Raw genomic sequence first — 15,670 nt, 5'->3', positions numbered from 1 at the left:
GTCCTGGGAGAAGGAAGTCCTGCACATCATTCAGAGACATATGTTAACAGGTGGTGTTAATGGGCTCTAAAGAAAGTCCTGATCAGTTGTCTTTGACCAGAGATAGTGACAGTGACCTAGACCCAACAAGCATGGAGAGATTGATTTAGCTTGGAAAAAGATAGCTTGTGGGGATGGAGAGGCCCCAACATAGAGGGGGGAAAATGAGAGACACTACAGTGGATACATGGGTAATTCTTAGCATGCAATATGCAGTACAACAACAACAAAAAAGCTCCTATTACAAGAACCAATAAGGAAGAGGAAATCAATCAAAGACTGGATAACAAAGCTATCCCTTTTTCTATCACCAAAATTCCCCCAAACAGAAAGGGCATATCAGTGCAGCAGCTATTCTCACGTTCAATCTCAGACAAGCCTATCTTCTTGTTTGCTAGCTTTTAACTAATTAGATAATCCAGCTAAAAAGGATTTTGGAAGTGGGCCAGATTTAGTGATATAAACTCTGTATAATTCACTTTCTCTCAGGTACAGGAAGAACAAGCCAACTACCAAAAATAGCTTCCTACCGTTATCTTAGTTCTGGGACTAGTCTCTCCATTCCAAGACTCTTCAGGCACGTTCACTTTCAAGTATGTATTTGGAGAGTTCAGCCATCTTGTCTTTTCTCGCTGTTGTCTTTGTGCTAGGAATTTGAGGGGGGAAAGTGGAACTGAATCATCTTCGAAAGAAAAGGCAGTCACAGTGGCTGGGATCTCAACGTCACTCTTGTGCCTGGGTTTTTCTCTGACTAGAGGTTGCCTATACGCATAGCCAGTTCTGTATCCCTGAGGAGTTAAGGAGGAAAAAAAAAAAAAAGATCAACCAATAATCCCCCAAACAACAAGAAATTATGGCAAGTTTTTACCACTGTGCATGTATTATATGAACTATCTGCACTCATCCAAGTAAGAGGTGTGGGGTATCCGTCTTCAAAATATTTTTCGTTTATTGATTTATAAAAAACCCTTTACAGTCAGCATCATAGCAGACAATCAAAATTTCACATAACTGCAGTTTTTCACATATTTGACAGTCTTTCCACTTCCCTTATGAACAGTGCAATCCGGCAGGATTAAGAATAATCGGTGGAAGTTTATAATGGTCAATTCCCTCCTCCATTCAAGAGCCAACAAAGGTAACTTTTCCCTTCTGATGGAAAAAAAGTTACCTTTTCCTAACTGGTGTTCTTCGAGATGTGTTGCTCATGTCTATTCCACAATAGGTGTGAGTGCTCGCCACGTGCACCGGTGCCGGAAGTTTTTCCCCTAGCAGTACCCGTAGGGGGGGAGCGCCTGGAGTGGCGCCTGCCTGGTGCGATACAAGGGGAGCTGCGCGCTCCCCCCACCCTCAGTTCCTTCTTGCCAGACAACTCCAACAGAGGGGAAGGAGGGTGGGACGTGGAGTAGACATGAGTAACAAATCTCGAAGAACACCAGTTACGGAAAAGGTAACTGTTTTTTCTTCTTCGAGTGATTGCTCATGTGTATTCCACAATAGGTGATTCCAAGCTATATCTGTTGGAGGTGGGTAGGAGTTCACAAGTTCCCAGGACGGAGGACAGCCCTGCCAAACCTGGTGTCATCCCTGGTTTGGGAGACGATCACATAGTGCGAGGTGAACGTGTGAACTGACGACCACATGGCGGCCCTACAAATGTCCTGGATGGGGACGTGGGCCACGAAGGCAGCCGACGAGGCCTGTGCCCAGGTCAAGTGTGCCCTCACAATGGGTGGCTGGGGAACGCCTGCCAGCTCATAACAGGAACGGACGCACAAAGTGATCCGATTGGAAAGCCGCTGAGTGGAAATCGGCTGGTCCCTCGTGCGCTCAGCCCAGGCCACAAACAGTTGCGAGGACTTTCTGAACGGCTTAGTCCACTCGAGGTAGAAAGCCAGAGCCTGCCGCATGTTGAGGCGGCGTTCCTCACTGGATGCGTGAGGCTTGGGGCAGAGGACCAGTAGAAAAATGTCCTGACCCATGTGGTAGGTAGAGACCACCTTTGGGAGGAACGCGGGGTGTGGGCGGAGCTGGACCGTGTCCTTATGAAAGACCGTGTGTGGTGGTTCGGAGGTCAGGGCCCTGAGCTCTGAGACTCGCCAGGCCGACGTGATAGCAACCAGGAAGGCTACCTTCCACGAGAGGTGAGACCAGGAACAAGTGGCCAGTGGTTCAAACGGGGCCCCTTGAGACGAGCCAACACCAGGTTCAGGTCCCACTGTGAAACCAGGGGTCTAGAATATGGGAAAAGATGGTCTAGACCCTTAAGGAACCAGCCAGTCATAGCATGGGAAAACACCGTGTGTCCTTGCACCGGCGGATGGAAGGCCGATATGGCCACCAGGTGCACCTTGACGGATGAGGGCGCCAGGCCCTGGGCCCTCAGGTGGAGGAGGTAATCAAGGATAAGCTGGATCGGGGTGGTCACCGGGGAGACACCTTGGTCTGCCACCCACCTAGAAAATCGGGACCACTTCACCAAATAAGTGCGGCGAGTGGAGGGCTGTCTACTTTCAAGGAGGACGACGCGCTGAACTTGCTCTGAGCATGTCCTTTCCTCTCCACCTAACCATTGAGCAGCCACGCCGTGAGGTGAAGAGCCGCTAGGTTGGGATGGAGGAGGCGGTCCTGGTCCTGTGAGAGCAGGTCCGGGCGGAGTGGCAGGCCCGTGAGGGTCCCGTACCAATACTGCCTGGGCAATCAGGAGGACCCGGGACTTGTCCGATTATCTTCTCCAGGACCCTGCTGATTAGAGGGGACGGGGGGGAAGGCGTAGAGAAGCTGACCCGACCAGGACAGGAGAAAGGCATCGGAGATAGCGCCCCTCCCTAGGCCCCCCCCGGAGCAGAACCGGGGGCATCGCCGGTTCTGCCAAGTCGCAAATAGGTCCACCTGGGGAGTTCCCCACCTTTGGAAGATCTGGTGGGCCACTTCCAGGTGGAGGGACCACTCGTGTTGTGAGGAGAAGTCCCTGCTCAGGCAATCCGCCCTCTCGTTTCGGGCGCCCGGTAAGTGGAAGGCCTTCAGGTGGATGTCATGGGCTATACAGAAGTCCCACAGCCTGAGGGCTTCGAGGCAGAGGGCAGAGGAGCGGGCCCCGCCTTGCCTGTTGATATAGAACATCGAGGCCATGTTCTCCGTGAGGACCCTGACTACCTTGCCCTCCAACTGCAAATAGAAGGCCATACATGCCAGTCGCACCGCTCTGAGCTCCTTGCTGTTTATGTGTAGGGTCAGGTCCTGAGTCAAACACAGGCCTTGGGTCTGAAAGTTCCCCACATGGGCCCCCCAACCCAGGTCCGACGCATCGGACACCAGCTCCAGCGACGGGGCCCTGTCCTTGAACGGGACCCGTTGGACCACGTTGTCTGGGGTGGACCACCATTGCAGGGAGGTAACCACAGCGTCCGGCACAGTGAGGACCTTGTCCATCCTGTCCATGGCCTGGGAGAAATTCGAGGCCAACCAGAGCTGGAGGGGCCTCATCCTGAGTCTGGCGTGACAGACCACGTACATGCACGCCGACATATGACCCAAGAGCTGCAAGCAAACCCTGGCTGTTGTCACCGGGAACCTTGTGACCGAGTCGATGAGACCTTTCAGGGTCTCGAACCTGTCTGGCGGGAGAGAGGCCCTGGCCGATACTGTGTCTAGGAGCGCCCCAATAAACTCTACGTGTTGGACCGGGACTAACGTGGACTTGGTGTTGTTTACCAGTAGGCACAAGGTGGTGCACGTGGACAAGAGGAGCGCCACGTGATCCCTCACCTGCGACCGGGAGGTGCCCTTGACAAGCCAATTGTCCAGATAGGGAAATATCTGTACCCCCCGCCGTTTGAGGTAGGCCACTACCACCGACATGCATTTTGTAAATACCCTGGGGGCAGCGGACAGCCCAAACGGGAGGACCATAAATTGGTGATGATTCTGTCCCACCACAAAACGGAAGAAGCGCCTGTGCCCCTCGAATATGTGGATGTGGAAGTACGCGTCCTGTAGATCGAGGGCAGCGTACCAGTCCCCAAGATCCAGGGAGGGGATGATGGAGGCCAGGGAAACCATGCGGAACTTGAGCTTCACCATGGGCTTGTTCAGACGCCGTAGGTCCAGTATGGGCCTGAGACCCCCTTTGGCCTTTGGGATAAGGAAATAACGGGAGTAGTACCCCTTGCCCATGAACTCCTCGGGCACCGCCTCTATCGCTCCTAGTCCTAAGAGTCGCTCCATCTCCTGCTCGAGCAGAGCTTCGTGCGAGGGGTCCCCCAGGAGGGATGGGGGCGGCGGGTGGTTGGGTGGGGAGGAGGTAAACTGGAGGGTGTAACCCTGGGAGATGGCGTTGAGGACCCATCCGTCTGAAGTGAGTCGAGACCATTCCGGAAGAAAAGCACACAACCGGTTGGAGAAGGGAAGCTTTATTGGGGTTGGATCCCTAATGAGGACTGGCAGGTTGCCCCCAAGCATCCCATCAAAATTGCCTTTTCCCTGCCTGCTTGCCCTTGGAGGGTACAGGCTGGGGGGCAGGCCGAGGCTGCCTGTGAGGGTGTCTCCTATAGTCCCGTTGCTTCTTATAGGCGGCCTCGTACTTCGGGAGGACGGCCCGGGTCAGAGTCTGCTGTGGCTTGAACTTAGGTTTTGCCAGAGCCGGGACATAGAGACCCAGGATCTGGAGGGTCATGCGGGAGTCCTTCATGCCATGCAGCCTTGTATCTGTTTCTGCAAAGATCCCAGCGGAGGCTTGCCTCTGGAGCATGGGGCTGACATCGGCGGCGCTCCGGGCACCAGCATGGACAAGATGTCCCGGGCCACCTAGAGGGCTTCGGGCGTGGATGGCATCCGGACATCTGGAGAGGCCTGTTCCGAAGGGGCCGGGCTACTCCGCTCTACGTGAGTCGGAGGCCTAGGGCCCGGTGGGGATCGAGGACTGCCCGACATGGGCCTAGCCTCTGTCCCAGACTTTCCCTCCTCGCAGTGGCACCGAGGGGTCTTCTTGGCCCTCTTGGTGTGCCCCGTGGACGGGGAGCGATGCCGATGGTCAATGGCACCGGCGGATCGCCGTGTACTGACACCGCGGTGCCCAGTACCGGCTCGGAGTGGCGTGCTGGGGTTGGGGTCAGCACCGACTCCATCAGAATGGCTCGGAGCCTAATGTCCCTTTCTCTTTTGGTCCAAGGCTTAAGCGATTTGCAAATCTTGCACCTGTCGCTGATATGGGTTTCTCCCAAGCAGCGCAAACAGTCTGTGTGCGGGTCGCTTCTTGGCATAGAACGCCAACAAGAAACGCACGACTTAAATCCCGGGGCTCAGGGCATGCCCCGGCCCGGGCTCACTGACTAACTAAACTAACTACGCTAACTAACTACAGGTACTAAACAAACAAACAGTTCTGGGGACGAGTTACAGCAAAGCTGGAGCAGAGCAGTTCCAAGGCACCTTCATTGGTGGCAAGAAGGAACTGAGGGTGGGGGGAAGCGCGCAGCTCCCCTTATACCCGCTAGGCAAGTGCCACTTTAGAGGTCGCAGGGGGTGCTCCCCCCTACGGGTACTGCTAGGGGAAAAAATTCTGGCACCGGTGCACATGGCGAGCACGCACACCTATTGTGGAATACACATGAGCAATCACTCGAAGAAGAAGTAACGATATAGTTTGAGCTAAATTGGCCTCTGGAATTCTGCCCTGAGTAAGGGGCAGCACAGAAGCAGAGCAAGGACCAAATGGTGACAGTCATCATTTGATTTTTGCTTAGCCCTTGCTCCATTGGGGGGGTGGGGATGGGGGAAGAGGGGGAGGAGAGGAGCATGGAGAGAAAGAAGTAAGTTCTACCAGTCCTTTTTCTGCCCCATAGGGTGACCAGACGTCCCGATAAAATCAGGACCGTCCCGATTTTGAGGAGTTTGTCCCACGTCCCAACCGAAGTACAGTCGGGATGCCATTTGTCCTGATATTTTGTTTCCGGCGTTTGTTTCCCCCCCCCCCCCCCACTCACCCCTCCGGGTCTTCAGTGGCATTTTGGCAGCGGGTGCTTCTGTTTTTGGCAGCAATGTTTATTACCTGCTGCCGAAATGCCGCCGAAGACCGTCAGCGACTGAAGGATCCTCCGCCGAATTGCCACCGAAGACCCGGACGGGTGAGTGTAACAATTAAAAAGGCGCCCCCCCTGCGGCGGTCCCAATATTTTCCACTTAGCATCTGGTCACCCTACTGCCCCTCCATGCCAGCTGAGCTGTGTTGGCCAGCACGTCCAGTGGAGCTCCAGCTCCACCCACATCCCACTCCCTGCCCACCCATGCGAAAGGGGGAGCAGTTGCTTGCGGGGGCGATACCCTGGTTGCTGTGTTGTGACCTGTGATATAGGTAGTCCACACAGGAAAGCAAGGGGTCATCTAACCTCCCTGCTTGAGCACATAGCGTAATTCATGTCTGAGTCCTATACATTGCACTAATATGCAAGTGGTACCCTCTTTTGCTTTGCTTTTACTTTATCAGTAAATCACTTACTTTGAAATTAATATTTTGTTACATTTTGAACAATTAGTATTGAACTTCATTTTTTCCAAGTCCATAAAAATTAAAGAGATAAAACCTGATAGAAGTTAGAAACACACACTACAATTCATAACAAAATAAAAATGAAAGCTTCGAAGTATATTTACTAAGGTGATGTTTGGAAAATGTATGTTGTAGCAATACAGCTTTATACAGAGAAATGATTAACCTTTGTGACATAGTCTCCTGACAGAAATTTTAGCTTAACCAGCTCTCACTATTCTGCTGTGTTAGGCTTCAGATATGGAAAGATTTTTTAAAAAAGATATATTCGGTACTAAGTCAAATGTTCAGATACAGGAGATATTAAATATTCAATAAAAACTACTTTTCATTTACACATTTCATTTTCAAGTTTATAAAGAAAATCAAACAGACAATTCCTTTACTTAGGGCCTAAACCCACAAAGAGTTGAGGAGTAAAAGGCACTCAAACTGTCCAGGGTTGCATTTGTATTGTTATAATTGTGTACCTACCAGGTTGTCTAGCATTCTCATGAGAGCTTCAAACTCTAGCTCCCCAACTTTCCATTTTTGTTGGGAGCCCATATTAACTCCAACTCCTCCAGCTGCTACCAGAGCGTGTGTGAAAGGCTTGTACTTCTGCAGGTCTAGTATAAGAAGATTGTCTATTCCACCTGCACCAGCTAATGCATGAACCTGCAACAATATACACACAGTAATCTGTTTCTTTATAGATAAATTTTTTGGGTGTGGAATTCTCAGCTTGTCTGAATTTAAGGGAAAAACTATAAACATAAAATTGGCTGCAATTATGTTTTCAGGTTACTTTTCTTCTTACTACAATGATGACAACTACATTAAGACATGCAGAGAATGATTCCTATTGTAGGAATGTCAGTATCAGTTAATAATTATGGCTCTAAAAGGAGTAATTGCAATAAACTTCAATTATTTATTACATGCGCAACAATGTACTTTTAGCCTTAGAAGACAGAGAAATATATCTTTAATCTTGATACAGATGTACCCTACCACTGGAGAGAAAGGCAACTGTATGTCTGATTAATTACTTAATAAGAACTAACAAGTGATTTCTGGATTCTGCTTAATTTATTTTGTAATACACCATTCTCCTCAACTTTGTGCTGCTAGTGGAAAATCCTCTTTTTCTCATCTCAATACTGAGCTTGAATAATTGAGTTGGGTGCTTTGAATCTCCACAAGGACAGAGGGTGGAGGGGGGAAGGAATTCTTCAATCAGACCATAGAGGATCTAGTGGTATCCACAGACTGTGTGTCCCATTTCTATGCAGAGTAAGGAGCGATGGATCGGTTTCCTTCCTGCTCCTCTAACAGTCACGGTGTTCAGCCCTGCAGGGAACGTTCATGGAGCTATGCTTTGTGGGGTGCTGAAGTATGCACCCCTGGACACAGGCTCCTGAAGTTTACTCTGTCCACCGTGGAAAGCACTGTTACAGTTTCACATGGATGATCTGCATTTAGAGAAGAGGGACTCCAGATTTGCCCTGTAATATTACAGATCCATCTACATTTCCCCCCAGATTGCCTGGCTTTCAGCAGATTAGTTGGCAAAACATTAATGGCTCCCAAAATAACTTTCATGAAATGGTATCATGTTGCAATGCTGCACTGCAATAGGACGGCTTTCTAATAAATGATACTATCCCATGGGACAAACTCATTCAAGCGAACACAATGTGCTCTACAGCAAAGCCAACATATGATGCCTAAACTAACGCTCATACCCAGAGAGGTTTTGATATTGCTAACTGTGCACATACAAAGAAGTAAACAGAAACATGCTTTTAATTTCATTCTATAATAGAAACAAGTCTCCTCTTTAGCCCACAGAACTTCTACACCAGGGTAGTCTATTTTTTGTCAAGGTCCAAATTTCTTGGTCGAGATATTGCAAAGCCAAGATTCCAAAGAAGAAAATTAAAAAAAAAAAAAAAAAGATAAGTAAATAAAAAGATTTTGGGGTCCGTTTAAAAGCGTCTGGCGGTACAGATTTGGCCAATGATCCACCTATTGACTACTCCTGTTCCACACAAATATTGCGTCTAATAGCAGAGATTCTGTTGAATACTTTGCAATAATGGAGCTTCCTCCCTATGGAGTCAGGTCTACCCATTGCAATAACTCGTTATGGCACAAGTCTTTCCTTCAGAAATTAAATAATGACAAAGCATCTCTCTTACCTGTGTTTCACAGGCAAGCTGCACATTGAAAATATAGTGAAAGGCCTCCTCTAATGTCTCTCCTAAGGCTACCACACCATGATTTCTCAAGACCAGAACCTAGTGAATGAAAACACTAATGTTAAATGGTAGAAACTGGTACAGTACATGCAAATGATTAATGAAAAACATGAATAAAGGTTGACTACCTTGCAACTGGGCCCAAGAACCTTCTGAAGCTGAATTCTCTCTTCCTGTTCATCAAGAGATCCTTGGTAATTGTAGTAAGCAATATCCCCCAGAATCAGAGCCTCCTGAGAGATTGGAAGGATACCACACTTCATAGATGAAACCTGTCAAGAAAATTGATCACTTTTAAGATTCTGAAAACAAACATTTAAACCAGAGTTCTGTACAAAAGTGCCCTGTTCCATAAGTTTCCTGGTTAATCTTCCAAAGTTATAACTGAATTATTAGGTCATCCAGAAATTCACCATATTAGTGGTAGATTATTCCCTATAGTATTTTTCCAGTACATGGGTTCTCTACCTGTGGATCACGACTACTCTGTCCCACCTATATTCTTAAATGAAAGTGAAGTCTTGGCTATATGCTGGCTAGATAAGAGGAGTCTCAATATGGAGTAGATACTGTTCTAGTGCTTTATCCAGTCTAGTTTAAAATACGGTGAGAGCACTGCTACCACTTCACTTGGGGGACTATGCCACATAATAGATGGCACCATAAGCAAGTTTTCCCTGGCAATTGATATTAATGCATCGTTTCCTCACTTCATTCCCATCACTCTACATCAACCCTCAACAATTTTTCTTCCTTCCTGATGTTTACACTCTTCAAATATTGGTACACAGTCATGTCTTCGTTTTCTCATCTCTAGCCATGCTATACAGATTTATCTCCTTGTTTCTCTTAGTTAGTTCAGTCCAGCCTCTTACTCATTTTTGCCCTTTTTTGAACTTCTAGTTTAGCTATAACTTTTTGAGAGACACCCAGAACAGTGTTATAATATAACCTCTTAAAAATGCAATTAGTATCATCTACATCATGACTTAGAACACATTATGTAGTACTGAGATGATTTAAAATAAGCGTTGGCCTAAATTGTACATACAGGTCTGTCGCATCTTACGCGTATTTAACATGCACGATTTCAACTTTACGCTGTCGGCAAAAACAAAAACAAAAAAAAAAGAGAAAAACAACAGTTTTAATACTATACTTGTAGTGCGGGCGATTTCGCCCGCCATTGAACTCAATGGGGTTTTGGCTATACGCGGTTTTCGCTTTACGCGCTAACCGCGGAACGGAACCCCCGCATAAGATGAGGCAGACCTGTATTCCTCTTTCACTAGGACTGAGGTGGTCCGATCCTCATTTTATGCATGACTCATTCCAGCAAAGTGCTCAGCACCCTCGGATCACTCAGGATCAAGAAGCGGCGCGGGCAAGCGATGTGCTGGCCGCAGCTTCTCGTCGCCTCCATTGGCCCGGGACAGCGAACCGCGGCCAGTGGGGGCCGCGATCGGCTGAACCAGCCGTGTCAGCAGGTAAATAAAACTGGCCCGGCCCGCCAAGGTGCTTACCCTGGCGAGCCGCGTGCCGAACATTGCCAACCCCTGCACTAGGTCTACATTCATAATATACATCTTAATATATTTCATATTTTGAAACGGTTTCTTCTTTAGGCCACGTTAGGAACTGTACAGACTTACAGCTGCAGTTGCAGGGGTGTGTATGTGTATCACACATCTGACATCAGGGCGCGTGGAGTAGATGGCAGCATGTGGACTGAATCCTGCATTGTCGATGCTCAGATTGGTACTCCCCTGGTCAACTACATCTCCTAAGATATTTAATTTAACCTGGAAAATCAAACAAAGGAAACTTGTGGAACTACTGTAAGTTGGCCATGACTAACTGTCCATGAACCAACTGAAAAAAAAAAAAAAATCCCAACAAAAAAACCCAAAACCAAACCAAAAAATGTATAGCTCAGTAGGTACCATCATGGGAGGGAGGGGGAGAGGAAACAGAATGAATTTAGCAGCTATCATATTTGATCTTAAACTTGTGCTTAGTTTGATCTTTCCTAAACAAGCTAAGATTTTCTTTTTACCAGATTCATCAGTAAAATAATGGTTAGAAGTATTAGGGCAGCCAGGACTAAGTATATAAATCCTCCTGCTGCTAAAGATCTTGCCAGATGGTGGAAATAGCCATGAAAAAGGCCAGATCCTGATAAACAGAAAGAAATTCCTCTTTGATCTGGCTGCCCCTTAGCTAAAGGAAGAGATGGTAGTATAGCACATCAAGCAGACTCAATTGGAGTAGAAAGCCTGCGTGAGAGCCTTAAAGAACAAGCTTCTGTTCAAAGCACAACCTGTATAGACATATTTAGCATTCAGATACCTATAAATAAATTCTCAAACTAAAATGGTTAAGAGCAATAGATGCTAAAACTGAACATTTTAGATCAACGTTTCAGATGAACTACATATTTTTACAAACTATTAATGTACTGTGTGTTATATTATAAATCAGACCCCCTAATTTCTCAAATTTGAACTTGAAAATTTAATACAATGTAATGTGAAAACAAAGATTCAATCTCAGAACAACTGCCATTAAAGCGTTTTAAAGGAAAGTCGTGGAAATAAAAAAAAAAAAAATCCCCAAACGGTTGCGGGGGAAAGGAGGGGCGAGAAAAGCGTAACAGAGGCAATAAAAGAAGCATACAAGATCCAGTTCTTATGGTTATAATTTTTGGTTCTGCTTTTGGAAGTTGACCATATTGTGGCCCCTACCTTCTGTTCCCTTCCACTAATTGTCAGCAAGACTCACCAGTAGATGTGACGATTTGGGTAACAAACTTTTCAGTTCTTTCATACCATGAGATGCCTAATTTGGTAGTCTAGACACTGAATTAAGAGCCCTTATACCAATTAACTTTGTTTCCCAGTTTTCCAATTGTGAAATGGGGATAATACATGCCTCACTCCTGACAAAGATGTCATGTGGATTGATGCATGCAAAGTGCTTTGAAAATTAAAGCACTATGTATTACTCATAAGAGGTTGCTGTTATACTAATAAAGTAGTGACAAATTCTATTTGACTTGCTTTTGTGGATCAGGTGGGAGCCCAGCTAAAATACAAAAAGCTTGCCGGACAACATTAAAGCTTTAGTGGAACCAGAGCAGTGAAAGTGGATCGGAAATCTGGACAGAAGTGTTCAGGAGCAGAGGATTGTGTAATCCCAAAAGTTAATCTGCTGTTCAATAGATGATTTTATATGAATTTCAGAACGGGTAAACAAAAACCTGATGCCACTATCCTACTTCATTAGCTGCAAAACTATAAGAAAACAATCTAAACCTCAGTGATTATTATTATTAATGTAAGTGAAGCACATACCAAATTGGAGGCTGAAGCTTCAGAAAAAGTCAGACCTCTTGGAATGATTAGAATGTGGTCCTGTTCTTTGCTTACTCTTACCTGCAAAGGAGGAAAAATGATTTCTGATTTATTATTGAATTTACTTGAATAACATTTGGAAAATTAATTTTAATTTTGTATGGTTTAATTTTAAACATACAGGTGAAAACACAAAGAAGCAAGTAATCATTTTACTCTTCAAAATACTCACTGTGATGTAGGAATTTGCTAAGTGTGCCCATCCAAACAAGTCAGCCAACCTGTACAGGCTGGCTAACTTACAACGAGTAAGTTTTTCTCCCTTAACAAATGAGGTGGTGTCTATTCCAGGTAGGTCATTGATGGGTGTAACCATTCCAAGGCCTGAAAGAAAAAAAAAAATAGGTGGCAAATAGGACAATTAAATTCTCTGTGATTCTCCAAAAGCAGCATACTAAATTAGTAGTATAGAATCTCAGTTCTGGCCAAAAGATAAATAGCATTAGACTAGGCTTGCAGCAGAGGTGTAATGCTTTCTAGGACTGCCTTAGCAACCTTTATAATATAAAGCCCTAGATGCCGTACCCTAAAATAATATGAAAGACTCCAAATTTTGAGAGAAGAAAGGAAGGATGAATTAGTGACAGAGGACTACTTTGAAGCACCACTCAGATTTGAACTATCCCTATGTGTCAAGATAATGTGCTTCTGGACAGATTCCAATGTTTTAAGACCTCCTGTACTGGTGAGCTAAGCTACATTTACAAGCTATTTGAAAACACTCCTACTGGGCTTTGCAGACTTGAATAGCCATTTGAATAGATTTCTTATTCTGAGTCACTGTAGTTAGTTCTAGGGATGTCATGAGGGAGGATATAAGAACTACTGCAAAAGTTCTCAAACTGTTTAATAGCACAGAACACATTTTAATAGAGAAATTGTATCATGGAGAACCTCCTAGCTCGTTTATGACTGTGAAGACCACTCCTTCTCCCCTTCACAAATACATAATATGCCTATGGCAACTACAACATCTGAATACATAGAAAGTTACTATTAGGAAAGTTAAAAATACATTAAATACTATGTTTTAATATGATTTAACAGATAGAAACAAGAAGAGTTAGTACCTTATGACCAGCCACCTTTCCAGAATCCACTAACAAATGGTTCAAGGACAACAGTTTGAGAACATCTAGTTTAGTGGATAGTCCACAGGACTGGAAGTCAGGAGATTTGGGTTCTATTTTCCTTTCTGCCACTCACTTTGTAAATTGGACCTTAAGTGACTTGTCCAAAGTCACATAATAGAAGTGTTGAGTATTATCAGCTCCCATTGGATTTCAGTGGGAGATGCAACTGCTCACAATGCTGAAAATCAGGCCCCTAAGAACACAACACATAAGAACGGCCACACATGGTCAGGCTGATGGTCCATTTAGTCCAGTATCCGGTCTCTGAGAGTGGCCAGTACCAAAGCTTCAGGGGGAGTGTACAGAACATGGCAATTGGAGTGATCCACCCGTCTTCTACTCCCTGCTTCTGGAAGTCAGATGTTTAGGGTCACCTGAGCATGGGGTTCCATCTCTGATCATCTTGGCTAAGAGCCACCGATGGACCTATCCTCCATGAACTTATCTAGTTCTTTTTTTAAGTCAACCATATTTTTGGCCATCACAAAGTTTCATGGCAATGAGTTTTCACAGGTTAATTGTGCACTGTGTGAAAAAGTACTTCCTCTTCTTTGTATTAAACCTGCTGCCTATTAATGTCATTGGGTAACCCCCGCTTTTCATATTGTGGGAGAGGGTAAAAAAAACACTTCTGTATTCACTTATTCCATACCATTCCTGGTTTTATAGGCCTCAATCATACTCCCCCCCTCTATCATCTCTTTTCTAAGTTGAACAATTCTTGTCTTTTTAGTTTCTTCTCATATGGATGCTGTTCCATACTGGTGGTCATCTTTGTTGACTATCTGAACCTTTCCCAGTTCCACTATATCCTTTTTGAGATGGGGGACTGGAACAAGACAGTATTCAAGGTGTGGGTGCACCCTGGATTTATGTAGTGGCATTATACTTTCTATCCCTTTTCTTATAATCCCTAAAATACTGTTAACCTTTTTAACCACTGCTGCGCATTGAGCAGAAATTTTCAGAGAACTATCCATGACGACTCCAAGATCTTTCTTGAGTGGTGGCAGCTAATGTAGAACCCATCATTATATACATGTAGTTGGAATTATTTTTGCCTACGTGCATTACTTTGCATTTATCAATGTGCTATTTTGTTGCCCCCAGTCACCCAGTTTTGTGAGATCCCCCTGTAACTCTTGCCTATATGCCCAGGGTCTAAATGGTCACCATATTTGGGGTTGGCAAGGAATTTCCCCCTGCGTCAGACTGGCAGAGGCCCCGGAGGTTTTTTTGCATTTGTCTGCAGCTTCTCTACTGACACTTCAATGTGAGACAATACTTCAGATTTGTCACCCAAAAAGGATAGCTCTGATTAAGGATCTCCCCCACATCCTCTGCAGTGAAGACACAAAATTCATTTAGTTTTTCTGCAATGGTCTTGTCTTCCTTCAATGAACCTTTAACATTTTAGTTGTCTAGTGGTCCCACTGCCTGTTTGCCAGGTTTCCTGCTTCTAATGTACTTAAAATATTCTTACTAATAGTTATTGTGTCTTTAGCAAGTTGCTTCTCAAATTCTTTTACACTTAACATCCCAGAGTTTGTGGACCTTCTTGTTATACTTACTAGGATCTGACTTCAAGTTTTAAAGGATCCCTTTTTGCCTGTAACAGCCTCCATTCTGTTTAGCCATGGTGGCATTCTTTTGGCCGTCTTATTGTCTCTTCGGATTTGGGGTACACATTTAGTCTGAGCCTCTATTAAGGTGTTTTTAAATAGTCCTCATGCTGCTTGCAGGCATTTAGCTCCTTTTAATTTCTGTCTAACAAGCATCCTCATTCTTATGTTCTCGACCAAACATCTTAAATCACTTCATGAAGGTGGCTATCCCATTTACACCTTTAAGTCTGCAGGCAATGCAGAGAACAGTCTAGAAAGACAGAACTGTCTATTAAACATTCATAAGAGTGTCTGAGTGTAACACTAATATGACTTTTTAATAAGGTTTCAGTGATTAAAGTCCTTGGAAATTAGCCATAGGACTTTTTCTGTGAAGGCTGTAATTGGACTGCATAATCCTGTCAAAAAATTTTTTTTTTTTTTTTTAAATGTAACTACACTTTGCTATTTACTAAACACACAGCTGCCAGGAGCATGAAAGTAACATCTAAATCATGCATTTGAACAGGTTCCTCCTTCCAATCAAAATTTAAAGGCAAGTGTACTACAGTAAATTGCTGCCAAGTTATTAGGTTACTTGTCAAGTTACTATTTATGTGAATCATAGTAAAATGATAATGAGGTTGGATATTAGTTTTGCTGCAGTAAGTTGCAAACTTATTGACTGTTA

General features: G+C 45.2%; 1 protein-coding gene across 10 annotated transcripts in view; it reads right to left on the bottom strand.

Moving 5' to 3' along the window:
• ADD3 (adducin 3) overlaps window positions 1-15,670 on the bottom strand; it is a 154,600-nt gene that overhangs the window by 17,808 nt on the left and 121,122 nt on the right. For all 10 annotated transcript variants that reach the window (XM_024204653.2, XM_024204662.2, XM_024204654.2 and 7 more), the window contains 7 exons: window positions 12,415-12,566; window positions 12,183-12,263; window positions 10,482-10,631; window positions 8,958-9,101; window positions 8,770-8,868; window positions 7,061-7,243; window positions 570-827 (listed from right to left, as the gene is read on the bottom strand). In XM_024204653.2, the coding sequence (XP_024060421.2) occupies window positions 570-827; window positions 7,061-7,243; window positions 8,770-8,868; window positions 8,958-9,101; window positions 10,482-10,631; window positions 12,183-12,263; window positions 12,415-12,566 (1,067 nt within the window). The remainder of the gene's footprint in view (window positions 1-569; window positions 828-7,060; window positions 7,244-8,769; window positions 8,869-8,957; window positions 9,102-10,481; window positions 10,632-12,182; window positions 12,264-12,414; window positions 12,567-15,670) is intronic.

This window comes from Terrapene carolina, unplaced genomic scaffold, assembly GCF_002925995.2.
Source record: "Terrapene carolina triunguis isolate 2854851 unplaced genomic scaffold, T_m_triunguis-2.0 Scaffold95, whole genome shotgun sequence".
Taxonomy (NCBI): domain Eukaryota; kingdom Metazoa; phylum Chordata; order Testudines; family Emydidae; genus Terrapene; species Terrapene triunguis.
The sequence above is the reverse complement of the archived record's forward strand: the minus strand, read 5'-3'. Positions and strand labels throughout refer to the sequence as shown.